Source organism: Podarcis pityusensis (assembly GCF_964106645.2).
Source record: "Podarcis pityusensis genome assembly, chromosome: 10".
NCBI lineage: Eukaryota > Metazoa > Chordata > Lepidosauria > Squamata > Lacertidae > Podarcis > Podarcis pityusensis.
In genome coordinates this window covers 1,573,293-1,600,574 of record NC_138035.1, presented here as the reverse complement: position 1 = coordinate 1,600,574, position 27,282 = coordinate 1,573,293, and the positions used below count along the sequence as shown (strand labels likewise).

The 27,282-nt window shown below is 53.2% G+C and overlaps 1 protein-coding gene across 1 annotated transcript in view; it reads left to right on the top strand.

Annotated features, from left to right (window-relative positions):
- Nucleotides 1-27,282, top strand: part of SND1 (staphylococcal nuclease and tudor domain containing 1) — a 225,672-nt gene that overhangs the window by 65,063 nt on the left and 133,327 nt on the right. Inside the window, exon 11 of the mRNA XM_081022732.1 lies at nt 19,457-19,546. Within this exon, the coding sequence (XP_080878858.1) occupies nt 19,457-19,546 (90 nt within the window). The remainder of the gene's footprint in view (nt 1-19,456; nt 19,547-27,282) is intronic.

The following is a 27,282-nucleotide window of genomic DNA, read 5'->3' as shown; positions in this document are numbered from 1 at the left end:
ACTCCTAGCGGGATAGGAACTGAGCAAACTGGTCATTTCTATGTTGAGAGGCTGTGGCGGCCAGTAGCCTCCAGGTCTGTGGGTCCATCGTGGGGCTGCTCTTCGAATCATAGAATCACCGAGTTGGGAGGGACCCTGAGGGTCATCCAGTCCAACCCCCGCAATGCAGGAATCTCAGCTAAAGCATCCACGAGAGATGGCCAGCCGACCTCTGATTGGAAACCACCTCTCATGGGAGTCTGTTCCACTGCTGAACAGCTCTTACTTACTGTCAGAAAGTTTTTCTGAATGTGTAGTCGGAATCTCCTTTCTTGTAACTTGAAGCCATTGGTTTGTGTCTTCCCCTCCAGAGCAGGAGAAAACAAGCATAGCTATCTTATTTCCTCTCCTCTTATCCAGGCTAAGCATCCCCAGCTCCCTGCAGCGTGTCAGTGAGGCTTAGTTTCCAGGCCCTTGATCATCGTGGTCACCCTCCTTTGCCCACCTTCCAACTTGTCAGCATCCTCCTTCAATTGTGGTACCCAGAACTGGACACAGGACTCCAGGTGTGGTCTGACCAAGGCAGAATAGAGTGGGACTATGACTTGCCTTGATCTGGACACTAGACTTCTGTTGATGCAGCCGAGAATAGCGTTAGCTTTTTTTGCTGCTGCATCACACTGTTGACTCATATTGAGCTGGTGGTCCACCCAGACCCCTGGATCCTTTTCACATGTACTGCTGGTAAGCCAGGCGTCCCCCACCTATATTTGTGCATCTGGTTCTTCCTGCCTAAGCGAAGAACCTGACATTTGTCCCTATGGAAATTCCTTTTGTTAGCTTGCAGCCAGTTCTCCAGTCTGTTCAGGTCAAAGACAAAGGCTCTGAAATTGCATCTACAAGCTCCTTGGATGCAGCTCACCAGGCCCTGGAGATCTGAATTCATTTAAAGTATCCAGGTGTTTCCTTCCTACCTCTTTTCCTATCTGGGGCTGCAGCTCCCTCCTTGCATCATTTAGTCTGTTATCACCAGGTTAGGCATTACTTTCCTTTTGGGTGAAGACAGAGAAAGTAGGGGTTGAGGAGTTCCGCCTTCTCTCCGTCACCCAATAGCATTTCTCCGTCTTCCCCACACAGAGGACCTTCCACCTGCTTGTTCTTCCACTAACTTAGGACATAGCCAAAGAAACCTCTTTTATTCTTTTTAACCTCTCTTGCCTGCCTGACTTTCCCCCTGCAACTGTTGGCTACTCGTGTCTTCTCCTCCTTAGTGATTTCCTCTTTCTTCCATTTCTTACACATGCTCTTCTTAACTCTCAGCTCATCTGCAAGCTCCTTATGCAGCCACACCAGTTTCCTTAGATGCCTCCCACTTTTCTTTCTTGTTGGTATTGTCTGCATTTGGGCCTTCAATATTCTCCTTTTAGAATCTCCCATCCTTCTTGGACGAGTATTTCTGACCCTGGGATCTCACCCAGTAGCTCCTTCAGCTTTTTGAAACTGGCCTTCTTACAAGTCCAGAGTGTGTGTCTGACTACGCTCAGCTTTCCCTTGCCTCTGTATCCTGAAACTCACTTCCTCCCCCGTTTTCTGGTACTTCCACTTGGTCGGTCAGTTCCTCCCTGTTGGTGAGGACCAGGTCCAAGATAGAAGATCCCCTTGTTGGTTCTCCCACCTTCTGGGAAATGAAATTGTCTGTGATGCAATGAGGAATCCTGTTCATCCTGCTGCTTCCAACACCCCCTGGGCGGGACGGCTGAGGCCCCCTCTCCTTCACCCTGGGGACTCTTGCAGGACCCCTCTTGGTGGTGGTGGTGGGGTCCTGATGGTGAGCTGGTGGTCTGCGGTGGGCAGTGGGGGGTGGAGGCATGGCTCTCCTGTGCACTGTGCAATTCTTGCCTTGCAAGGGGTTGGACTAGATGACTCTTGGGGTTCCAATTCTGCGATTCTCTGGACAGACACACTCTGGCAAGGAGCTGCTTAGCCAACGAGTCCTGTTGTGGGAGGCCTGGCAAGGGCTTGGGAAATCAGAGGAGGAGGAGGAGGAGGGAATTTGTAGCTGCGGCTGGCAGAGGGACCTTGATGGAGCTTCGCTGATGTGTGAAGATGGGTGTCTTGCAAGGAAGCTGAGCAGCTGAAGGCTATGATTGGGGGGGGGGGTGCAGATTGCCGGCAGGGGAGCCAGCTTGGATTCCAGCTGAGGAGGAGGAGAGGCCTCTGCCAGGCTCAGCTAAGTGCCTGGAGCCCTCGGAGGAGGAGATGGGTGCCAGGAGAGATCAGGCAGGCGCTGGGGAGATGTGGTGCGTTTGGGTTTTCGAGGGAACATTTGACGAGGTTGCCCATTAGCGGTTAATGGCTGAGGCAGCGGAGCTGAGGGGGGCAGGAGTGTAACGGGTGGGGAAGCGATCTGAAAGGAGCCGAGGACAGATGGCATCTCCAGTAACCTGGAAAAGGCTGATGGCACAGGCTGCGCTGGGAGGAAGGATGAGTCCCGGGGGGCCAGAGGTGTCAAAAGCAACCTCAATCCGCCCAAGGATGCCTGGAGCAAGGAGAGGGAGGGAGGAAGAGGCTCTGGCTTGGAAGGGGAGAGGACCTGCTGCCTCCCAGGCAGAGATTTTCATTTGGGGAGGGGGTGTCCTATCCCACCTCCTAGGGGATGAGCCCTTCTTGGACACAGTGAAGGCATTTCATGGCGACAGATGAGGCCGGAGGTCGGGAGATTCAGGACAGAGAAACTCGGATAAATTAGCTACGTGCCAAATGGCACCTTAAACCCGGGTTGCAGACGCCACAATGGAATGTCTGCTTGCTAGAGGGTTGGACTAGATGACTCACGGGGTCCCTTCCAGCACCACAGTTCTGCGATCGCAACTACATTGCTTGACTGTCACTTGCAACCATTCATTTGTCCTGGGATGCAGGAGGGAGAGACACAGGAAATGAAAATGGAAACAGACTAAGGCAGAGGTTTTTAAACTGTGGCAGTGAGATCCGTTTGCGTGGCGTGTGGGAAGGCTGCTGTGCCGTAGAGATCTCTGCACAGTGGAACCTCGGAAGCCGAACGCCTGCAAACTTGAACGTTTCGGCTCCCGAACAATTCAGAAGTACCGTATTTTTTGTTCTATAGGACGCACCCAACCATAGGACGCACCTTGTTTTAGAGGGGGAGAACAAGGGGGAAAAATTCTCCCCCTCTCTGCGCAGCACCCCTTCAGAGACCTTTCCATTTCTCCTCCCGCTTCGCTGAAGGGGTGCTGCGCAGAGAGGGAAAGCTGCACAGCGCCTCTCCAGCGAAGCAAAGCCAGGAGAGCAAGAGGGATAGGTGTGCACCGATCCCTCTTGCTCTCCTGGCTTCAGCGAAAGCAACGCGAAGCCTCCGGAGCGCAGCGGGAGCGCTCCCTCTGCGCTTCGGAGGTTCCGGGTTCCTTTTGCTGAAGCCATGGAGCCTGCACTCACTCCATAAGACGCACACACATTTCCCCTTAATTTTTGGAGGGGGAAAAGTGCGTCTTATAGAGTGAAAAATACGGCAATTGCCCCTGTTTTTGGATGATTTTCGGAAGCCGAACATCCGGCGCAGCTTCCAGAATTGGCTGCAGGATGCTCTTGCAGCCAATCGGAAGCCGCATGTTTTGGGAGTTCTGGAATGGATTCCGTTCGACTTCCAAGGTGTGTCTGTACTCAGCCCTCCCTTTCCTTGATGGGGAGATGGAGGACTAAGGGGCCAGGATTCATGCGCATGAGTCGGTTGTCTCGATAGAGGCTCCAGTCGCCAACCTGGTGCCCAGAAATCTCCACAGAGTCAGGGTTGGACCCGCGCCAGTAGCAAAATGCGCCCAGGGAGTTTCGAACACTAAAGGAACTGACTTCTCCATGCAGGGCGGAGTCAGCCTGGGGGAGGCAGAGATGGTCACCGAGGCGACTTTAAAAGAGGAGCCATGGAGGGGCGGAAGTGACTGGCAGAATCCGAGACCAGGGAGAGGAGTTGGTGGAAGAGGATTGGAGGAAATTTGGGGTTTATTTACAGAGACATTGTAAAATTAAGGAATGTTAGAAGGATGTTGGAATGAAATAATGTGGTTTTAGCAGAAATGCTATAAAGGATTAAGAAAAAATAGATTGCTAAATGGTGAAGGAGGGAAAGTAAAGTTACATTATATTAAGATAAAATGGAGGACAAAAACTGGAAAAGATGGAAAGGACTTGCTGAAATGGCTGGTTGAACTAGAGTACAAAAAAGGGAGGTGTGAGGAGGTCAAGGAAATAAGCAAATGAAAGATAAGTTATGGGAAGATTCATTGTATTTTTTTTTTGTTTCTTTTCTTTTTTCTTTTTTCTCTTTTTTCTTTTTTTATTATTGCGATGTGATGTTTTGTATCTTTTTAATATGCTGTTTTTTAATTTTTTCTTTTTGTAACCCTTTAAAATTTAATAAATATTATTTAAAAAAAAAAAAGAGGAGCCATGGAGGGAGAGGGCTGCCCATGGCTGCTCGCCACAATGGCAGCCACATTTCTGGGTGCCAGCTGCTGGAAGCCACAGGAGAGTTGCGCTTGTGCTCCGATCCTGCTTCCTGGTTGCTCTTGTGCTTCCTGGCTCCCCATGATGGGCATCTGTTTGGCCGCTGCGAGAACAGAAGGCTGGACTAGATGGGCCCCTGGCCTGGTCTTAGGGCCACGGGCTCTTCCTAGGTGCTAATGTTCAACATTCACCACGTTGGACAAGGAGAAGCAGGATCAAGATGCGGAGATATTCTCCAGAGATACAGACCGTGGGGAGCCCCAAGAAATTAATAAATACAATTTGGACTATAATTTGATCTTTTTTATTTTAGTTATTTATTTTTAAATGAAGCATTATGATTGGATATTTACTTGGATTTTTTATTGGAAAATCAATAAAAATGATTTGAAAGAAAGAAAGAAAGAGAGAGAGCTAGAGAGAGAGAGCTAGACAGTATTGCAACAAGTTGTGCCGGAGATTCAGAGGTCTAATGGAAGTTAAGCTAGGTATGCACGAACAGATGATATTTATGAATTCTGACTCCCTTTCTTTATGTAATTGCTGCATGCTGTACGTCATGGTTTGTCGTGTGGCAAATTGCAATGGTTGAAATCGTTATGGCCTTTGGTTAATACAATAAACTTTTGATTGATTGGAGAGAGAAAAAACATTCACCACGTTGGCATCGCTGGCGAAACCCGTTTGCCAAGATGCCAGGAGCCCCCCATGGCTGCCTCCTGGGGCCTGGCTGCTTCCTGCAGGGGAGTTGAGGCACACGACCCCCACCCCAAAAAGAAGAGGCTTGGAGGTTCCTCTCTGTGGGGCTGCCTGGCCTTCTGCGTCTCCTGTTTCTGGTGGGAAGGAGAAGCCCCCCAAGTACAGCCAAATCCGCTCTGTCACCCTGCAAAAGTTTCCTCCACTTCCCACATTTTTTATTCTGCCACAGGAAGTGACTCCCGTAATTCTACCTCTTAATCTCAAGCAGCCTAGCCTCCTATGTCACTTTGAGTTGATTTGTTATGTTAATTACTTAACAGCTAATGGGCTTTGTAATTAGCTCATGTGTGAAGGGGGGGGGGGGATTGCCCACCTGCGTGCCAGCCTTGACAGCCTGAGACGCCACCTCTGTGAGGTGCCTGGGGATTTCATCCACGGTGGGTGGCAGTGGGGAGGGGGGGGGGACAACAAAGGCAGAAATAGAACAGGCCAGCCCCCTGGGGGTGGGGGGGTGTGAGCTTTGGCAGGCCACGTTCTCCTGCGCCCCATCCTTGTTTTTTGAGCAGTGGCCCATTTTACCGATAGGAACCTGCGTTGACCCACCAGTATGGGAGTCATTCTGTTCTAGCCCCCCAGGGTCTGGCTCTGTGGCTGTTCCTTCTTGAGAAATCCCGGGGGTGGGGAGGGTTGGCCCTCTTGGGGCCTCTCTCTGTGTGGGGCAGGAAAAGTGTTCCCAGGTGCCAGTTTCCAAACTGAGCCCAGGAGCCAAGAGCGGAAAATAGGAGGAAAGGGGACTGGGGACTTCTCTCCTCGCCCACAGTCCTCAATCCCAGCTTGTGCCCCCTTCCTTGCTGCTGTCCGTGGGTCTGAGCAACCCGGGGGGCGTAAAACAGGAGGGCAGAGCAGCAGCGAGACTTTCTCTGAACCCCACTGGGTCCCGGGGGGCGTAAAACAGGAGGGCAGAGCAGCAGCGAGACTTTCTCTGAACCCCACTGGGTCCCAGCATGTGGGTCCAGCAATCCTGGCCAGGAGGAGGGCCAAGCTGCTCAGATGACAGTGATGAGACAAAAGGTTTGCTGGAAGAGCATCTGTCAGCAAATGGAGCCAGAGAGAGCGAGAGAGAGAGAGAGAGAGAGAGAGAGAGAGAGAGCGCGCTTCACAGGGAACAGACGCAGTCCTCCTCCTCCCTGGAAAGGCCTCAAAGGGCAGCCGGGGAGGGGCAGAGCGGCCGGACTGGTAGCCGGCCCCTCTCCAGGACACGCCTTGCGCAGGACTCCAAGAACTCAGAGAACGGTAGGGTTGGAAGGGACCCCTGAGGGTCATCTAGCCCAACCCCCTGCAATGCAGGAATCTCTGCTAAAGCATCCCTGACAGGTGGCCCTCCATCCTCTGCTAAAAAACCTCCAAGGAAGGAGAGTCGGCCACCTCCCGAGGGAGGACTGTTCCACTGCCCCACAGCTCTTCCTGTGAGAAGGTGTTTCCGGATGTTGAGTCAGAATCCCCTTTCTTGGAACTTGAAGCCATTGGTTCATAAGTGCCCATGTGCTCCACCAGTCCAGAGACATCTTTGTTCTTCACACTGGGATGCTTTGGCGGTGGCAGATGTTTCCTACACGTAGAACATGTGCCCCATCGCTGATTTCTTCTTCCTTGCTGACCAGTGAACTTGAGATGCCTTAATTTTCCAAGATTTGGTGGAAGCTCACCTTCCTGCAAAATCCCACCTGCAGCCTGGCTGCTCAGGAGATGAGCGGGAGCTTTCTAGCCTTTGCCCAGCAGGGCTTAGGACTGGGTGGGCAGCCAAGCTGGGGAGGAGGCCCTGGGGGTTTCCCAGCTGAGAAGCATCTTTTCCTGTCGGAGAAGCACAGCGCAGGCATCCTGGCCCCATCAGCCAGCTTTCCTCAGTCGCTGGAATTTTCTTTCGCCCCCAAATCATGTGGCTTGCAGTTGGGGAGGCCCGTCAACTGGAAAGGCTCAGACATGGCGCACAAACCGCCGCAAAGCTTTGGGGCGCATTTGCAAGGCCTTCAGGCGAGATCCGCTTCCCCTGCTTGGCGTAGCCTCTTCCACCACCCCCTCCTTAGTGCCTCGGGCACAGGACCCCTTGGAGGGGACTGGCTGGCGGGGAAGCGATTCCTTCCACTTAAATATCAAACACAAAATCTCTCCCGGCTCGCCCTCCTTCTGTTGGCTGTCTAGGTGGGTAGAAGTCACCTTCTCCATGGATGGAGCTTTTCATCCTTTTATTGGTTTGATTAAAGATGAAGAAGAGAGGTGCTGTTCTTCTATTATTATCTGCAGCACTCAGAAAAAGAGGGATAAAAAGGGATCAAGGAGCTTTGGGGGTCTTTTCTTCCTGCTTTGTGCTGCGGGGGTCTCCAACCTCTCTGGCCCACTCCATTCTCTCCCCCCACCCAAGCCAGGCAGATCTCTGGAGTCCTCTGCTCTCCCCACCTGGGAGTTCCTTTGCAAGGCGGGGTCCTGCCTTTCCACTCCCAGGAAATGGGCAGCGCCTTCCTTGCCTCTGGAAGCACGGATATTCTCAGGTAGACAAAGAGATGAAGTGGCCAAGATCCCCTTTCCATATGGGAGAACGAAGACCCCTTAGGAGATTCCTCTTTTTCTCTGGGCTGCTCTGCAGCGTCTGTGCCCCTTAGCCTCCCCAACCCAGGACACTGTCTCCCCCCTTGTTGGCGTCCATAGAATCACGAGATTGTAGAGTTGGAAAGGGGCACCAGGGTCATCTAGTCCAACCCCCTGCAATGCAGGAATCTCAGCTAGAGCATCCCTGACAGATGGCCACCCAACCTCTGCTTAAAAACCTCCAAGGAAGGGCAGTTGACCACCTTCCACTGCCCAACAGCTCTTACTGTCAGAACGTTCTTCCTGATATTTAGTCAGGAACTTATGACTTGAAGCCATGGGTTTGAGTCCTGCCCTCCAGAGCAGGAGAAAACAAGCTTGTCTCCTCTTCCGTGTGACTGCGTTTGAGATATTTGAAGAGGGCTCTCATATCTCCTATCATTCTCCTGTTTTCCAGGCTAAACATACCCAGCTCCTTCAACCGCTCCTCAGAAGGCTGGGTGGGCAAGTGGGGTATTTGCGATCTCCCCCTTCTTGCCCCACTGTCCCGCTGGGGCCTCCTGCCTTTGCCCAGTGGAGTTGAGGCTGGGGCAAACCAGACTCTGTCCTGGAGCCTATTTTCAATCCTTTTGGGGGGGGGGCTGTCCTTGAATGTGGGGAGTCATCAAAGCACATGTCCTAGGAGACCCATCAGCGGCTGCAAAATGCCTCTGTCGCCGCAGGGCAGCTGTGCATTCTGCAGTCTAATCTGAGTTCAATCTGCTTCTTGCCCCTGACCCCCTCCCCCCCGGGGGGGGGGGGGCTTACGAAGCATAGCCAGTGTTGAAAGTAATAAGTTGGTTTGTGGGTTCACAGTTGCGGCACAATATTATCTCCGTATGGAAAAATAATTGACTGGAGCTGATTGTATAATTAGGCTCTGTCCTTTTTTGTAATATGATGTATGGATTAACTGAATTATTGTTCTCCTTGATTACATGTATAATTGGAATGGGTGCATAATTATGTGCCTGGGTGTGTGTGTATAAATTTAAAGGGGGGAAGAGGCATTCAGGAAAAGTGCAACGCAAGGCAGCGCTACTTAGGAGATAATGCGGATTATGAATGGGCTGTGAGAATAGCAGTCTAATTGTGTTGACAAAGCAATCGGCTGCATTTCAGGGAGGGCGTTCGCCTGCCTTGCTGTTCTAGAGTTGCGCCCCCCCCCCCCCAGCTTCCTCCAGCCCACCTCGTTTTCAAAGGAGCACCCTGAATTTCCCAGCCACGGCCGTCTTTTCCCAGCCGGTGCTGTGGGCTGGGAGCTTGTCTGCAGACGGGTGAGAACACACGAAGACATGTGAGCCGCATGTGCTTAAAAGGGGATGAAAGAGCCTGTCGCCCGTCCCTGAGAGTGACTTTGAAGATCCTCTTATATTCAGGCACTCAACCAGATTCCCCTACCTTTTCATGCCATGTCATCACTTATGGAGGTGAACTGGCACACTGTGTAGGTCACGGCTGCCTGCGGCCCAAGGGGGCTGGGGGGGTCTGCCTCCCCCCCTCCGCTGCTTGGCAGGTCTTTGTACCAAGGCTGCTTCTGACACCTTCCAGCAAGTTATTCAAAACAACCCAGTAAGACGCCCCCATGCCCACTCGTGTTTGAGAACAGGGCTTGAAATCCCCAGGCACGTTTTGCGACTGGCACGGGTCCAGTTGCTCCCACACAGAGATCTCTGGGTACCAGGTTGGCACCTGACATTTCCCCTGGCTGGCTCCTCCGGCTTTCTTGAGCCGGGAAGCGGAAGTGCTTATTTCTTGCATCTGTCTCCCAGCTTTTTCTCCAAGGAGTCCATGGTTCACTCGCTCCTTGCTTAATCCGCACAAGGACCCTGTGAGGAAGGTTCAGAGGCTGCGACTGGCTCCAAGGTCACCCTGTGAGCGTCACGACTGAGGGGGATTTGAACCCTGATCTCCCAGGTCTTAGTCCGACACTCTCACCACCCCACCCCACTGGCTCACAGGTTCTGAAAGGTTTTCCTGGAAGCTTGAATTTGTTTGATGTTTTCATGTGTTGTAAACTGCGTTGAGCTTTTTCTTTAAAATATAAAGCAGTCTAGAAATGAAATAGGGTGGCGCTGTGGGTTAAACCACAGAGCCTAGGGCTTGCCAATCAGAAGGTTGGCGGTTCGAATCCCCGCGACGGGGTGAGCTCCCGTTGCTCGGTCCCTGCTCCTGCCCACCTAGCAGTTTGAAAGCACATCAAAGTGAAGGAGATAAATAGGTACCGCTCCGGCGGGAAGGTGAACGGCGTTTCCGTGCGCTGCTCTGGTTCGCCAGAAGCAGCTCAGTCCTGCTGGCCACATGACCCGGAAGCTGTATGCCAGCTCCCTCGGCCAATAAAGCGAGATGAGCGCCTGGACCTAATGGTCAGGGGTCCCTTTACCTTTACCTTTAGAAATGAAATGGATGATGATGATGATAATCCCCATTGCAAAAAAGGTGCCTAGACATTCCGTTAAGACGACAACCGAAACCTACGTTCAAGGTGCCGTTTGGCGATTCACTTATATACCTGAGTTTCTAGCACTGCTTAAGAACCTAAGAAGAGCCTGCTGCAAGCAGGATCCGAGCCCAAGAGCAACTCTCCCGTCCTGCGGTTCCCAGCAACAGGCATTCAGGAGCATGTCTGCCTCCCTCTGTGGCTGGCATCTTCCTGGGCAGAGGGCTTCTCCAGCCAGCTCAGCTTCCAGGCGCCTTGCTCAGAGCTGGGGCTCCTGCCCTCCTTGCTTTGGGCCTATCATGGCAGCCCCCTTCAGGGAATTTTTTAGTGTGTGATGTCGTATTGTGCTTTTACTGTATTTTTGTTGGGAGCCGCCCAGAGTGGCTGGGGCAACCCAGGCAGATGGGCGGCATATTAATAATACTAATAAATGTGGTTTGTTTGTGTGTGTACGCACTCGTCAACTTCACCATCAAGTTGGCGCTCCTTGGCCAGGTCAGGGCACCAGCTGCCGCAGTCTTTTCTTTGTTGATTCCTCACTGAGGGCTAGCTGCTTGGGGGAGAGTTGGCGCTGTTGGAATGGCTTTTGGGGGGAGGGAGAGGAAGAGGGAGTGCAGCCCTTCCCCTCCCCTTCTGGGTAAAAGTTGCCGTAGCAACTTTTGGTGCCGAAAGCAGCTTATAGGCAGCGTGACATAATAGCCCAGCGTTGGATCGCGGCAGAGTTTAGTTAGCCTCCTTGCTGTTATATTGATTTTTAATGTTTATTTGCAAAACCTCCAAACACATGTCCAGGTTCTTGAACAGCTTCCCAGAAAGCCGCCTCGCAGTGTGCTGCCCCCCAATATGAAATACCATTTTTACCGGCCGGCCGCGCAGCATTTAATGGCGGCTGACAGGGACATGTTTAAGGGCAATCTGTATCGGGCACTTAAACGTTTCTATTATGTCTCTCCTGGCGCAGATCATTGAATTTTGCCGTGTTCTCGGGGCTACAAAAGGCTGGCTTTTGAGAAGCCTCCGGAAAGGCTCTGGCGTCCCTGGACCTGGCTCTTTATTGCCCTTTGCCTGCCTTTCAGGCAGCGACCCGTTAATTGGCCTTTGCAAGCTCACTCGGCGGGACTCTTAGGAGATAAAAACGAGAGCCAAAACCGAGGAGGATTAGGAGGAGGGACCCTGGAAGTGCCAGGCAAGGCGGTCCTTTGCCATCCCTTGTGCATTCCCGTCTCCCTTGGATTGCCACCTTTCCTCAAAGGGGAGTCGCTCCATCCCCAGATAGCGCGGCCCTCCTCTGACTTCCAGGGGTCCAGGCCACAGTTTGCGGAGCCCCAGTCTCCCCCCAGCTCCCTCCAAGCAAGCCGGACCCCTTTCCACAAGAGGCTTCTCTTCCCAAGGCAGAGCGAGCTCTTCAAGGGCGGCTGGTGCTGAAGCAACAACCTGGGCTCAGCGCGGAGCTGTCCGTGGTGCTGCTGACTCTGCAGGCCTGGCCCAGACGGAGCCTGGGGATGCTGAGCAGAACAGGCAGCCGCACAGCCCCCTTCCAATACTCGAAGGGCCTTCCTGTCGAAGGTGGAGCAGGCTTGTCTCCTGCTGCTCCAGAGGGGAGAACACCAACCAATGGAGTAAGAGGACCCGAAAGGAGATTCCGACCAAACCTTAGGAGAAATGTACTGGCAGGAAGAACTGTCGGCCTGTGGGGTGGAAGGTGGTGGACTCTCCTTCCCTGGAAGTTTTTCAGCAGAGGCTGGATGACCACCTGTCAGGGATGCTTTAGTTGAGATTCCTGCATTGCAGGGGTGGACTAGAGAACCCCTGGGGGTCCCTTCCAGCTCTACAATTCTGTGATTCTATAGGGATGTCTCCGCTAGGGCTATTTAAAGGGTAGGGAGCCGTGTTGGTCTGCTGTAGTCGAAACAAAATAAAAAAATTCCTTCCAGTAGCACCTTAGAGACCAACTAAGTTTGTTCTTGGTATGAGCTTCCATGTACACTTCTGCAGATACGTGTGCATGCACACTTCTTCTTCAGGTATCTGAAGAAGTGTGCATGCACACAAAAGCTCATACCAAGAACAAACTTAGCTGGTCTCTAAGGTGCTACTGGAAGGAATTTTTTTATTTTGTTTCGCTGGGGCTGAGCAATGTATCAGTATTGTGATATCACTTTCATAATTCTTTAGCTAGCAATATATTGTGAATCATGATGTGTGTTAGGGGCTGGGCGATACATCCTCCGAAACTGGTTTGAAGTCCATATCGTGATATCAGTTTCATAACTTTTTGACCTGGCAACATATTGCAAATTGTGTGTGTGTGTGTGTGTGTGTGTGTGTGTGTGCTATGCAAAAATCACAATTTGGGGAAACCGTGAAGGCAGCCGCTGCTCCATAGCTCCATCCTTAATTCAGACATTGAGATATATCAATATATTGCGATGTTTAGCTGGGTGATATAACACAATGTTGGAAACCTGCTGGGGTGGCTGGGCCAGGTGAGGCGCAGGGTGGTCTGGCCAGGTTCTCTGGCGCTCTGCTTCTTCCCCAGAGTCTGCCTGGGGGGTGGAGGTTGCTGCTGCTTCTGAGCCAGGCGCTGGCTTTGGGGGAAAGGAGCCCTTTCCGCTCCGCGGGGCAAAAGCCAGATCTGTGCTGCCGCCTCCAGGGAAGGGGGAATTTAGTTGGTTTTTAAGTATGTCCTGCAACATCTCCTGTATTTGGGGGATGAGATATGTGCTGTTTGCTGAGATTTAAGCCTTGGGCTCTCTGACTTGCGAGCCCAGGAGACGCTTCCAGGGGCGAAGCCGGGTTGCCTTGCGACGACATAACTCAGATCCGCGGTGTATTTATGGCTGGCTTTCTTCAGCGCAAGCTCTGATGTCCGGCTGTAAATTATTCTGGCACCAGCTAAATAATAGAAGTGCTTCCATCCTCCAGGCCCCTTTCCCCTGCCAGCCTGTCCTGATGGCAGAGGAGGAGGAGGAGGGGAGAGGCCCCCCCTTGCCGAATGCACCCCCCACTCCCTGAGCTGCCCTTTCTGAGGTGCAAGACTTCCCCCCTGACCCCACTGGGGATCCACATCGCTTGAATGCGCGAAGGGAGGTTTCTTAGATCGTTGCTAGAAAGCTTGGCATTGGCTTGGCAGCGTCTTCTGCCCAGCTGACCTGGATCCAGGTTCAGAAGGCACCGGCGGGCACCCCAGGGAAGGCATGCTGCAGGGCCACTGGCCTCCTTGGCTGCTGCTGCCATTGCCCCCCCCCCCAATACTTTGGGAAGCCAGAGCCTCTCCAAATGAAGGCCCTCCCTGCCTTTCTGCCTGCCTGCTTGCAGAGGTCTGGAAGGGGCCAGGAGGGATGAAAGGAGCCTTCTCTGCAGTAATGCTAATTATTTTTCTCCTCCTCGGGTTCGTTTGTTCGTTGGAGCTGCACATTAAGTGTGTGCCTTGAAGCAAATGGGGCACGGGCTCCTATCTGCAGAGCCAAGCCTCTCCACAACAAAAGCCTCTGCAGCCCCCCCTCCCCTCCCCGTGGGGCGTCCAGGAGGCAGCCTCAAGGTCTCACCCGGCAGGCAGCTTTCCACAGCAGCCTCTGCGCCCCCTCCCCCTCCTGGCTTTGCAGAGGGCGGCTGTGGGGCTCTTGCTTTCCTCCCTTCCACCCCACATGCCACTAGGGGAGGTCGGGAGGCAAGCTGCAGTCTAGGCTGCTAATTTAGGTTAGAGATGGCAGGACCTCCTAGGCTGCTGGCCAGCAAGGAACAGAGCAGCAGGGGAAGCTTTGCTTTGACTTTCATGCTCTGGTTGGGGGGGGGGACATGGCTGCCCCCCCTTGGGGTGGGAGGCGTCAGGAACCCTGGGGGAGAGCATCCTTGGCCCTCAGGACTCAGAAGAGAGAGGCACAGGCAGGCAGTCATGTCATGGGAGGGGAGGTTTGAGAATCCTAGAACAGAACTGTGGAATTGGAAGGGATCTTGTCCAGGGGTCGGCAAGGCTTACCTCGCCTGGGCCGGTTCACTCCTGCGGAGACCCCTCCATGGGCCGGATTGCACACCCACCCACAATTTCTGGCGTCTGCGCAGATGCGATTTCCAGCGCCGCAGAAGCAAGTCCCTGCATGCTGCACAAAACCGGCGCAGTGCAGCGCGCAGGGACTCACCAACCGGATGGCTTGGTTCGGGAGCGTCTCATGGGCCGGATAAACAGCCCCTGTGGGCCGCTTGTGGCCCATGGGCCTTAGGTTGCCGACCCCTGATCTAGTCCAACCCGCCGCCATGCAGCCTGGGTCTCGAGGACAGATCCTGCGCAGCCTCCTTGCCTGCTCCTCCCTCCGGCCGAGTTTCATGCACACACAAGCAGACACGCGCACATGGCCTTTGGTCTGGCTGGTCTGGGATTGGCTTGTGGGATCTTCTTGGCCAGCTCAGGACTTCTGACCTGTCTTCTGTGGGGTGGGAGAGAAGAAGGCAAGGAGAAATGCAGCCCCCCTTTGCACCGGCCTCCTTGTCTAGCCAGCCCGCCCTCCATCCCTTGATGGTACCTTCAGCCCCACCAGAGGAGTGAAGACGGTGCCCAGTGCTGTCCCCTCCCTTTTGGGAGTCTGGGGGCCCTTGGGGAGAGACCTTTGGGTGCACCACCAGCTGCTGTGCTTAGGGGGAGCAGAAGGAGGCTGCTGCTGGGGGGGGGGGTACGGTTTGCTTCCAAGGCAAAGCCTCCTTTAATTGTGACATTTCATTTATTGCCTCCACCCCCCTCCTCCATCCCGAGGGAGGCCCAAAGTGGCAAATGGCCAACAACTCAATTAACACAAATATCGGAATCATCTCCGTGGCGAAACGAGTCTCGCATCGGCGCTGCCTCCAGGTCAGGACAATAATGATAAGACAACAAGTCCATGGAGCCCTCCTGGTCTCCACGTCCTCACTCATTTGCTTCCCCACAATCAGCCGGTGGCGTCTGGAGCCCTTCCTCTCTCCCAGGGGGGCCTTGGCTAAGGACTCTTTGTCCTGCAGAGGGAAAAGAGGAATGTGCTCAAAACTGGGGGTGCTTGTTAGCTTGGGGGGCTTTGGCCCCTGCAGTCTGGTGTCTCCTGCCCCAAACGTTGGCCGATCTGGGGGTCTGGCGGGACCTATGGGCTGGAGCTCCCCAACCAGCTGCTTGGAGCAGGTACAGGCAAACTCGGCCCTCCAGATGTTTTGGGACAGCCACTCCCATCATCCCTGACCCCTGGTCCTGTTAGCTAGGGATGATGGGAGTTGTAGTCCCAAAACATCTGGAGGGCCGAGTTTGCCTAGGCCTGGCTTGGAGCATTCAGAGACTCGTAGAGTCTGAAAGGAATGTGAGGATCATCCTAGGCCAGGGGTCAGCAAACTTTTTCAGCAGGGGGCCGGTCCACTGTCCCTCAGACCTTGTGGGGGGCCGGACTATTTTTTTTGGGGGGGGGATGAACAAATTCCTATGCCCCACAAATAACCCAGAGATGTATTTTAAATAAAAGGACACATTCTACTCATGTACAAACATGCTGATTCCTGGACCATTTGCAGGCCAGATTTAGAAGGCGATTGGACCGGATCCGGCCCCCGGGCCTTAGTTTGCCCACCCATGTCCTAGTCCAGCTGCCTGCAATGCAGGAATATGCTGCTGTCCCGTAAGGGGATTGGACTTGCAACCTTGGTGTTATCAGAACCAGGCTCTAGCCAACTGAGCTGTCCAGGCAGTCCTTCCCCCTGATCTGCGCTTCTCCAGCGTTCCTGCTGACCCGCTTTCTGGGAGGCTGAGAATAGGAGCTGCCTGGTGTGTGCCCCCCCCAGCAGCCGAAAGGGGGCGAGCGGGCACCGTGGGGGTTGGGTAGGGGCCAGGCTGAGAGGTGTTTGCATAGCTAATGGACTTGCTAAGCTTGGATTTAAGTGAGGGTTAATTTGCAGCACCTTGAGCTCTGCGCTCCTGCTACCTGGGAAGCCGCTCTGTCACACACACATATATGTAATAATTTATTGGCCTGTTTGCCTGCAGCCTCTTCCCCCGCGGAGAAGGCAGGGAGGAGGGTCCTGCGCTGGCAACTCTGCAGACCTTTGCATTACTGGGAGGAGGACAGGAGCATTTATAATAAATAAAGGTTAGGCAATGCCGGGAGGCTGCGGAGGAGAGCTGAGCAAACTCCCAAGTATCCGTAGGGGGAGGGGGTGGCGTTTCCCAAATCCTGGGCGCAGATTGTGGCCTGGTTCTTTCCCTCACGCTCCAAACCTCACCCCCCAGCCTCGCTTTAGCCAGGCGGCCTCTGAGGGCATGTTTGGCAAAGGTCTTTGTCGCCCAAGGAGGTTTTTCCTGTCCGTGGATTCTTTTGCACAGACGGAGAGCGCAGTTGGTAGAGCGTGAGATTCTTCAACTCAAGGTTGTGGGTTTGAATCTTGCGTTGGGCAAAACATTCCTGCATTGCAGGGGGTTGGCCTAGATGCCCCCTGTGGTCCCGATTCTATGACTGGTAGTGCCACCAGCCCAGAAGGAGGCTTTCTCCCAGGTGTGTGCCCTCCCTGGGGCTGCTTGTGGGCACCTGTTCCAATCATCTGGCAGCTCTTGGTGCCAGCTTTGTGTGGGGCATTTGTGGGTGGAGATGTCGATCTGCAGGCTGGATTTGTGGCCCCTCCAGATCTCGCCCGTGGCCCCCAGAAGGGAGGGCTTTCTTCCCCCTCCCTGGCTGAGTGTTTGAGCACAAGGTCGCCCGCCCAGAGCTTGAGGGAGTTTCCTGGCTCAGCTGACTGTTGCTGTTGGATTTGAGTAGCTTCTGCTCAAAAGGCTTTATTTGCTTTCTTATTTACTCATTCCGTTTATATCTGGCCCTGCCTCCCCAAGGAGCCCAGGGCAGCAAACAAGCACCGAGGAAGCGGCTTAGAAACAATTCCAAAACAGACACAGCCTGGGAAAGGTCTCCCCTTAAACGCCTCCTTGGGAGGGGAAGGTCTTCAGCGGCCGCCAAAAGGAGCAGAGTCTGCGCCTGCCTCATATTTGAGGGAGGAATCCTAAAAGGGCAGAGGAGCCGCCACACGCCAGCCCAAGAGCTGAGTTGGGTGGCACAGGCCTCCCAGTAAGAGAGTCTCTGCAGGACGTCCTCCCTTGCAGAGCTCTGTGTTCGACTGGGCAGAGAGAAGGGGCGATTGAGCATCTTTCGGGTCTCCTGGTCCCAAGCTGCCTGGGCTTTTTGCACACCAAAAACGAGCAGCTTCAACTTTCCCTGCTCTCCAGCGGGCAGCCAGTGCAGTTTTTCCAGTGGCAAGTTAAAATGTTGGCGAGATCCTGCCCTAGTGAGCAGCTGGGTGATTTGCCCCAGGGCAGCCCTGCCTAGAGCACATTGCGGTGTTCAAGCCCAGAAGTTGCCTGCGCATGGATGACCGGGGGTGGGGGAGGAGTCTGGCCCAGAAACATATCCTTGTCTGGATGACGCCTTGCCCCCCATCTCCCCATAACCTCTCCCAGGGGCTTCGTAGAGATGCCAAGCAGCATTGAGGGCAAGATGGTGCCCTTCTGCTTTGGTGCCATACCCAGGCCTGTGCCCAGATCAAAACAGGCTTCCTCCAGTCTGCTGCGTCCAGCCTGGCTCTGCGCCAGACGTTGCCACGGCCAGCGGCTGCCCCCGACTCCGGCCTTTGAGCCAAGGCTGTGCCCTGGGGCTTCCCCTCGGCAGCTGTCAGAGACGTTCAGCCGTGATGGGCTGGCTGGCGGCTCCGATGGGCTCCGGGTGGGAGAAGCAACCTCTGCTTTTCCAGGGACGCCTCGCTCAGCCTCTCTGCTGGCATGTGCCAGGAGAAGTGTGTGTGTGTGGGGGGGGGGTGTCACAGCAAAGCAGCTTGCCTTGGAGGCAGGGGCTGGGGAGGGGGGCAGGCAGTGGCGAAACAGGTGGTGACCTCTGTGTTAAAGCCCCTGCACTGGGTGCCCATCTGCTCCCCAGCCAGGTTTAGGGGCCTTGCCTTAATTTACAAAGCCCTGACAGCTTGCCACCCCCCCCCCCCTTATATCCCGGCTCAGTCACTCAGATCACCTGCAGGAACGTCGCTGGTCGTTCCCCAAGTTGGTGAGGCTCCCTTGACAAGGACAAGGAGCTAAGCCTTTAATGTCATTGGCCTAGTCCTGTGGAACTCCCTGCCACTGGAGATCCAGCAGGTGCCAACTTCTAAATGCCAGATGGAAACTTCTATTCTGCCAGAATCCTACGCAGGCAGTGGGGAACTCATCTTTCCGCAATGGCTAACTGATGTCTGTTTTTAACTTTTCGGTAGTTGTTTAATATACAATCATATACTGCTTTGATTTTTCTTTTTAATGATTTCATGGTCCCCATTTTTTTCTTTTTTTACAAATAAATAAATGAAATGACCAGGGGACTGGGCTGGTTCTCTTCTTGAAGTGACCTGAAGACAAGAAATTCAAGAAAGAATGGGAAGAGTTTATAATTTATTTAGGAGACCACTGTAAGCAGATGAAAACATTAGCAGGCTTTTAATCTCACCAAATGCTATGGACAATATTGAAATACAGATTATGAAATAATACGCAGTTGGAAAAGTTGACAATAGAGCACATGGAGGGGATGGGGGGGATATGTATTTGGTATTGTAACTAATTTACATCTGTAAAATTAAATAAAAAAGGATTTCAAAAAAAAAAGGGAGACATGTCCCGTTTGAGCCATGAAGAGCTGCTGCTCCCATCGCCACCCCTCCTGGGGACTCTGCCACTGCCCTGACTTCTGTCCCCACCCCCCATAAATTTTTATTATTTTCTTTACATATTATTTCTTACCATACATTCTTCAACACATAAACTTTTTGGCTCTGCCGAGCTCGTGGCTTCCCTCCCTCCCTTCAGTTGGTATCCTTTATCAAGTCCATTGCATATTTTATCATTTCCCACCCTATCTATTTTGCATTGTAAGAGTTACTTCAGTCCTGCTACTGTTTTTAAGTTTTTACAACTGTCCTTCAAATATTCAGCAAATTTACTCCAATTGTCCTTAAATCTCTGGTCGTCCTGATCCTGAATCCTTCCGGTCAGTTTGGCATAGTCTGTCATTTTCGACTGCCCCTCCGCAATAGTAGGAACATCTTGTGATTTCCAATTTGGGGCCAGCAAAGTCCTTGCCACAGCTGTGGCATACATGAATAACTTTTATCTTAATCTCCTTAATCACTGCCCTGACTGCTGTTGCTTTCCCTCCGCAGGACAAGAACCGGAAGCTGCGCCCCCTCTACGACATTCCCTACATGTTTGAGGCCCGGGAGTTTCTGCGCAAGAAGTTGATTGGGAAGAAGGTAAGCCCGGAAGGGGGCCGAGGCAGGTGGGCTGGCGGGGGCCGGGGCAGAGCCCCCGAAGAACGGCTGGGCGCCAGGGCCCTGAGATCTTTATATATTTTTTAATATATATTTTTTATTATTTTCAACATACCAATTATTATACATTCCACAGAACTTCACATTTTATACAATCTTTTTGGACTTCCATCAGCACCTCTGATGATCCGCCATTTTTATCATTTCTTCTGCATTTCTTAAATTCCTATTGCCTTTAATTATCTTAACTCACAATCCACCTCTTTAACCATTTTTGCAATAATTCAAATAATTTACCTCACAAAACTTCTTGCAAACCTACAACCGTAATCTGGTCATCACAATTACTTTTCGAATAGTCCGTAAATTTACACCAGTCTTCTGTGAATCTCTGGTCCCGCAGGTTTCAAATTCTTCCGGTTAGTTTATCCAATTCTGCATACTCCATCAATTTCATCCTCCCTTCTTTTGTCGGTAATTCTTCTTGCTTCCATTTTTGTGCCAATAATATTCTTGCTGCCGTCATTGCATATAAAAACAACTTACAATCCTTTCTGTTTATATCATCTCCTACAATGCCGAGTAAAAATGCTTCTGATTTCTTAATAAATGTATAAATGCCCAGAAATCTTTAAATGAAGGGCAGTAGATAAATCTAATAAATAAAATGATGATGATGATGATGGAGGAAGGCTTTGAAGGTGGCGATTTGGCCCAACTTGAGGCCTGTGGGCTGGCTGGTGCCAGAGCTGCTCTTGTCTTCAGCCCCCCATGGGAGGCAACTGGAGGGTGTCTCCCTGCAGCAATGTTTGCGTCAAGAGGCAGTTTGGGGGTGGCGAGGGGCGCCTTTGCACGCGAGTGGGGAGGGAGGGAAGGTTTTTTTGTGGCTTCTGGGGTCTTCCTCGGACCCGCTCCTGTCTCCCCCCATCAACAACCTGTGAGAAGGGATAAAGATCCGGGTACCAGGGGCTCCCTGGCGCAGTTGAGTGTGCCGCTCGCAAACCGGCCGGCCTCTTCCTCCTGCCTTTGCCTGCTCTGCCCTCGACAGGCGGCTCCGTCCCTGATCTTCTCTGGCAGCCCCTCCTGGGCCCGCATCCCTTTGGGTCCAAGGCAGGGCCAAAACAGGCCTCTCCTGGCTTGCTCAGCGGGGCCTGAATGAGCCCGGCCCCAGCAGAAGGCTGGTGGCAGCAGTGAGGAAGCTCAGCCCTCCCCCTGGTGGGTGCCCGGGGGCTCCAGTCTGGAGGAGGGGCAGCTGGCATTCCCGGTGTGCCTGGAAGGCGGCCTGGAGAACTGCGCCTCCTCACACAGAACTAGCAGCACGAATCACACGCAGACTTGAATGGGGATTGTTGTTTTGGGTCACGGAATCAGGGTTGCCTGGGCAGCGGGCTCTGTGGGGTTTGGCGTGGGGTGCTGCCAGCCCCCTTTGTGGGAGGGGACCTCTGGCCGCCCCTTGGCAGCTGGGTTCCACCTCCCTGGCATCATCCCAGGCGTGACGACAGACCCTCTGGCGGGGAATTTGGGGCGGGGGGGGGCTTTGGGTCGTTTCCTCTGCCTCTTCCCCTCCTGCTCTTGTGGGTGGGCACCCTGGGCACCCACAGAGGAGTTCTTGAGCATATCCAGAGCTGTTATTACACCGGGACAGGGAGGGGGCGGTGGTAGCCTGAGCGACCGCCCAGAGGTCCGTTTTCTCTCCACTGTGATCTTCCCTTTTCCCTTCCTTCTCACATTCCAGGGGGCTGTGGCAGCCTGCCAGCCCTCCCCCTCCCCAAATAAGGCCTCTTGCAGCTCCTTTGTTGCATTTTCTGCTGGTGACTTTGCACGCGCACGATACGATACGATAGTCTTTATTGTCATTGTCCCATACAGAACAACGAAACTGAAATAATCTACATAAAACATTCAAAAACCAACAAGCCGGCTATCCCAGCTATCCCAACCTGGTTAGCCCCCTAAAAACTCTGATACCCCATTTTTAAATACAATATACTCAAATAAAGACTACCTTACACTGCGTTTAAAACCAAAATTGCATTTGGATAGAAACTCTTTCTCAGGTGGCTAGTCCTAGTCTTTATAACCCTGGACCTTCTTCCAGAAGGCAGAAGCTGAAAGAGATCATTTCCGGGGTGCGCACTATCCTGTGCTCTCTGCAACTTTCTTATGGCACCCGGGAGCATAGATCTGATGGTGCTCAGGGCTGCTCAAGAGTGCTTCCTTCCAGGCACAGGGCTCTGAGCATGGCCTGGGTCCCCTGAGCTGCTATGGAGGCTTCTGCCGGGGGCTGGAGGGGGTGGGCAAGGGCCCCCTCCTCTCTCCACTTCCCCGTGACCTTGGTGGCTCTGGCTCTTGGGCTGGCATCCGCTTGGCGCTGGCTGCGAGGGGGGCTGCTTTGGGAGCCCCCGTTCTGCTCTCCTCCGCTGTCGCAGGGCTGCCTTTATGCGCAGTTCCTTTGTCAGCACCTCGTTTTTCACTTTGGATTAATTTGATGGAGCTAAGCGATGAAAAAGTCCTCTGCGCTAATGATCAAAACAGTCCCCCGAGGTTGGCGCTGCCGCCTGATTGGAAGCGACAGGCCCAGCCAAGGCTGCCCGTCTTTGCCTCTGCCCTGCCGGCCGCCTGCTGGGATCGATCGGCTGGGGCTGCCGGCTCCCCCCCCCATTCCCTGCTCCCCAAAAGGACGCGAATTCGGCTCCCACGGGGGAAGGTTGAGCGGGTCCAGGGGCCTCTGAAGGCCGTTCGTCTCCCGAGGGGCCGGCGGCCCCCCCCTGCTCCTCCGCTCTGCCTGCAAGGTAGGCTTTGTGAGTGCAGCCCTGGCATCCTGAGGCCGGGCAGCTGAGTGGCCTGCTCTCACCCTGCTGGCAAGGGCAGGCGGCACAGGATCAGCGCTTTCGGCAAGAGCGCACTTTTGGGGGGTGCTGAGGGCTCCCTGGACTGGCCGCTGGAACCAGTTTGTGCTTGTGTGCAAGGGGGGGGCTCCTTCTTGGTCCTCGCAGCCTCCAGACTTTAGCAGCTCCTCCCCCCCTCCAAATCCCCATCTCTGTGTGTGCAGGTGTGTGTCTGGGCTTGCTGGCACACCTGCACACCTTTGCTCACCTTGCCTGCAAACACACACTATGTGCCTCCATTTAGATGGAAACTCGGGAGGGGGGTTCCTTTGTGGCAAATCTCACCTTTCTGCCGGTACCCCAGAGACCCGCCAAAACTGCCGTTGAGTCGCCATCCTTCCCTTGGGGGCCCTTCTGGGCCCATCTAGACCAGCCTCCTCTTTCCCACACTGGCCTCAGAAGCCCGCAAGCAAGAAGGGAATGGCTGCTCTCCCGTGACTGGAGATCGGGGGTATTTTGCCCCTGAACCTGGAAGATCCACCTGGTCCTTGTGACTAAAACTCTCATCCCCCTTCAAAGCCAAACAGGTTGGTGGCCCTCACTGTCTCCTGTGGCAGTGAGTTCCACAGGTGAACATGTGCTTAATAAGAATAAGAAATTTATTTGTTTATTTATATGCCGCCCATCTAACTGGGTGGCTCCAGCCACTCTGGGGGGCTCCCACAAAACATTAAAAACTCCATAAAACATCAACTGTTGAACTGTTGAAAACTTCCCTTCAAATCTCTTCTAAATATGCTTGCTTTTATCCATCCTGAATCTTATCCTTTTGCCCCTTAGCCTCCTTTTCTCTGACCTGAAACGAACCAAATTCCTCCCCCTTTCTTCCTAGGAGAGCCCCTCTGCCCCTCGATCTCCTTTCCTATCCCCATAATATCCTTTTCGAGGGGCAGCACCCCAAACGCGGCTGTGCCATCGGTTTGCAGAGTGGAATTCCACAATCCTGTTCATCCCCATTCCTCAGAATTCCCACCATGGACCAAACTCCTTCCCTGATGGTTCCCAAATAAGCGCCCCCCCCCCTTTTCAGATGAGGAGCTTCCTCTGCCAGCGCCAGCCAGGCTCTCGAGGCAGATCTGAGGAAGGGTGCCATGGCCCCATGTTGCTGAGCTTGTGCCCAAGTGCTTCTCCTGTGAGCAGGGGAGCCCCTTAGGAAATGCGCTTGGCTGGCATGTGGCAGATCCATCGCCCCCCCCCCCCAGGACGGAGCTGGGGGGAAGGGGCTCTGTCGTGGGGGGCGGAAGCCGGGCGGCTGGGGCAGGGGGCTCTGATGCCATGAGTCCGCCTCCCTCAACCCTCTGAAGAGCATTTGCGTGTCTCCGCGCGGCTTAAATAAGGTGTCAAGCAGTCGGATAAACCTGCAAGCAGCACAATAAATAAGGGCATGCAGCTTGCCTGGAGCAACACTGATTGCTCATGCAGAGTTTGGCGGTCGATAGGTGCGTCTCTCAAGCCTGAGTCCGTGGGAGAGAAACCAGAGCGAAGTCTCCTCCTTGACATGCGCAGAGTGGCCCGCGTGAGACGCTCTCTCCAGATTATTTCTTTTCTTTTTAAAATCATTTTTATTAAGATTTTCCAACAAATTTTAACATATTCAAAAATTCAAATTGCATTTTACAATTTCAATTAACCCCCCCCCCGCGACTTCCCCCAACTTCCCTTTCCTATTTATTACATATTTGTCTGTTCTGCGTATAATTTTATATACCTTATATACTAAAATTAAACTTGTGTTCTTAATCTGTTTTTAACATTTCCACCTCATATTTGTGTTTATATTTGTCCATTGTAAGTGTATTACTCAAATCTTGCAAATGAGTTCATTTCAATACATTGTTTCTGTATTATTTCATTTCTTAATACAGTGGTACCTCTGGTTGCGAACGGGATCTGTTCCGGAGCCCCGTTCGCAACCTGAGCAGAACGCAACCCGCGTCTGCACGTGCGCGGGTCGCGATTTGCCACTTCTGCGCATGCACGTGACGTCATTTTGAGCATCTGCACATGCACGAGTGGCGAAACCTGGAAGTAACCCTTTCCAGCACTTACGGGTCGCTGTGGGACGCTACCTGAAAATGCTCAACCTGAAGCAAACGCAACACGAGGCATGACTGTATATTAAAATATCTCTAAGCGTCCTCCAGCCAGAGCCGCCTTCTGCTCCTCAGCAGCTTAGCAGGGACTATTTGCAAAGTGTAGCCCCTGCTTTGCTTCCCAAGGCCTCTTCAGCCTCCGCCTTGACTTTGCTCTCTTTCCCCTCCCCTTAGGTCCCCCCTCCCACTGCGCCCCCTTTCCTCTCCCCTCCCCATCTGCAAAGTTTTTGGTTAAACCTCTTAGCCCCCCCCCTCCTCCTCTGGACCTCTGGTCTCTATTGCCTCCCTCCCTCGCTTGCCTCTCTGCCTGACTGTATGCTCGCCAGGGCGGAGACCTATTTGTGGGTTTTGTTTCCCTGTGCATTTAGATGGCTTTGTAGAAATGGCATGGGGGGTGTGGAAGGAAGAGGAGCACAGGAGTTTGTGTGTGTTTGCTGACTGAGGGGTGGCTCTGCCTCGCTGGGGTCTCTCTCAGCTCGGAGAACATTTCAGTGGGAAATGGCAGCCGGGATCTTTTGCATTGGGGGGGGGCCTCTGCCATGGAACTACACGTCCCGCGCCCGGAGAGGTTCCCTTTGTTACCATGCCATGGGAGGAGGAGGCGCTGGTGGTTGTTGCTGCTAGTGAAGGAAGATTCAGGACAGATGTAAAAAGTCTCCCTCCCCCCCCTCCAAAAAACAACAACCCAGAGTCCTTTCTGTTGGGGATAATTCAGACTGAAATTCCCAGGTGTCAAAAAGGTTATTTATGTCTGGCCACCAGTGCGGCCCGGGTTTTGTTAGCCCAAAAATAGAAAACGAGAGAGGTCCCAACCAAAGGAGAATGGCAACTTAAGTTGACAGAACATTCACAACTCATAGACTTAACATATAGAATAAGAGAACTAGAAGAACATACTTTTAGAGAAGATTGGAAAACGTTGATTGAATACCTGGAAAATAACTGCGTACAGCTGAAAACGCTGGCAGCATTAAGAGAAATTCAACAGTGTAAATAAGCTTTGATGGATACAATAATGGAAGACTGAATCGTATAGTTTTTGTAGAATATGCAGGGATTTGTAATCTGTAAAATGAAGCCTGGAAAGAGAAGGGAAGCCACTGATATTTTAAGGATGTAAAAATGAGTGTTTTAGATTGCAAAACAGAAAATTGAATAAAAATTATGTATTTAAAAAGTCCTCCTTCAAGCAGTGCAGAGTTAAACAGTGGAACTCACTGCCACAGGAGGCAGGCATGGCCACCCATTTGGATAGCTTTAAAAATGGACTGGACAAATTCATGGAGAAGGAGAAGGAGGAGGAGGAGAAGGAGAAGGAGAAGGAGAAGGAGAAGGAGAAGGAGAAGGAGAAGGAGAAGGAGAAGGAGAAGGAGAGGGCCATTGAGGGCTCCTAGCCAGGATGGCTCTGTTCTGCCTCCACATTCATGGGCGGCATGTCCACTGCTGGAAACGGCAGCAGAGGAAAGGCCCTTGTGTCCGGATCCTGCTTTCAGGCCTCCCGGTCTGTGAGAAGAGGATGCTGCTCAGGATGGGCTCCGTGGGCCTGATCCAGCAGGTCTTCTGAGGTTCTTGGGCCCTAGTGACTGAGCTTCCCTCCTTGCCCAGGCCAAGGGGGTGCAGAGAGGCGGACCCCGGGATCCTGGTGGGTGCCTGAGGAAGATGTCCTTGTCCTGCTGCCTAGGCAGGGTGCCAGCTGGGGGCCCTTCTGCCGTTTGGCACTAGGGGGCGCTGCTCTGCTGCAGGAGGGAGCGAGAGGCCAGAGGCGGGACCCGTGGGCTTGATTGACAGCATGGTGGCCCGGCTGCTAATTCTGGCCTCCTGGCCAGGCTCCCAGTGGGGCAATTGTTCCGGCCTCCTTGTTCCAGTTGGCAGGGGAGCGCTCCCTGCTGTCGTGCGCCCTGTGGCACGCTTGGGCAAGGCTGCCGAACCTGGCCCGGCCCAGAGGCAGCTGCCACTCCGGCCCCAGTGGAGAGTGCCATCGTGGCTCTCTCTGCCAGGAGGATTCTTAGAATCAGAGACCCATGCGGAGCTGGAAGGGATCCCAGGGGTCATCCAGTCCAGCCCCCGGAAATGCAGGAATTTCAGCTAAATCATCCCTGACAGGTGGCCGTCCAGCCTCTGCTTAAAAACCTTCAAGGAAGGAGAGTCCACAGCCTCCCGAGGGAGACCGTTCTACTGCCAAACAGCTCTTCCTGTCAGAAAGTTCTTCCTGATGCTTAGTCAGTATCTCCTTTCTTGTCACTCGAAGCCATAGGTTCGAGTCCTACCCTCCAGAGCAGGAGAAAACCAGCTTGTGACAGCCCTTGAAGATGTCTTTCCTATCTCCTCTGGCTATCCTCTTTCCCAGGCGAAACATACCCAGCTCCTTCAACCGTTCCTCATCAGGCTTGCTTTCCAAACCCTTGATCACCTTGGTCTTTAGCCTCTGCCCACCTCCCAGCTTGTCAACATCCTTCGTAAATAGTGGTGCCCAGAATTGGACGCAATTCTCCAGGCCTAAGGCAGAATAGAGCAGTACTCTGACTTCCCTTTATTGGGACACAGTTCTTCTGCTGATGCGGCCTAGAATACTGCTGCAGGAAAGGAAAGAGGATTTCAACAGCGGCTGCTGCTGCTGCAAAGACAGGGTGCTGGGTCTGCCCTGCAAGGTTGTTGCGGAAGTGGCCTGTGTGCTCATGGGGTCGGCCATCTTTCTGTAGCACCCAAAGGTGCCCCAGTTTGGTTTTCCTGCTGGCGC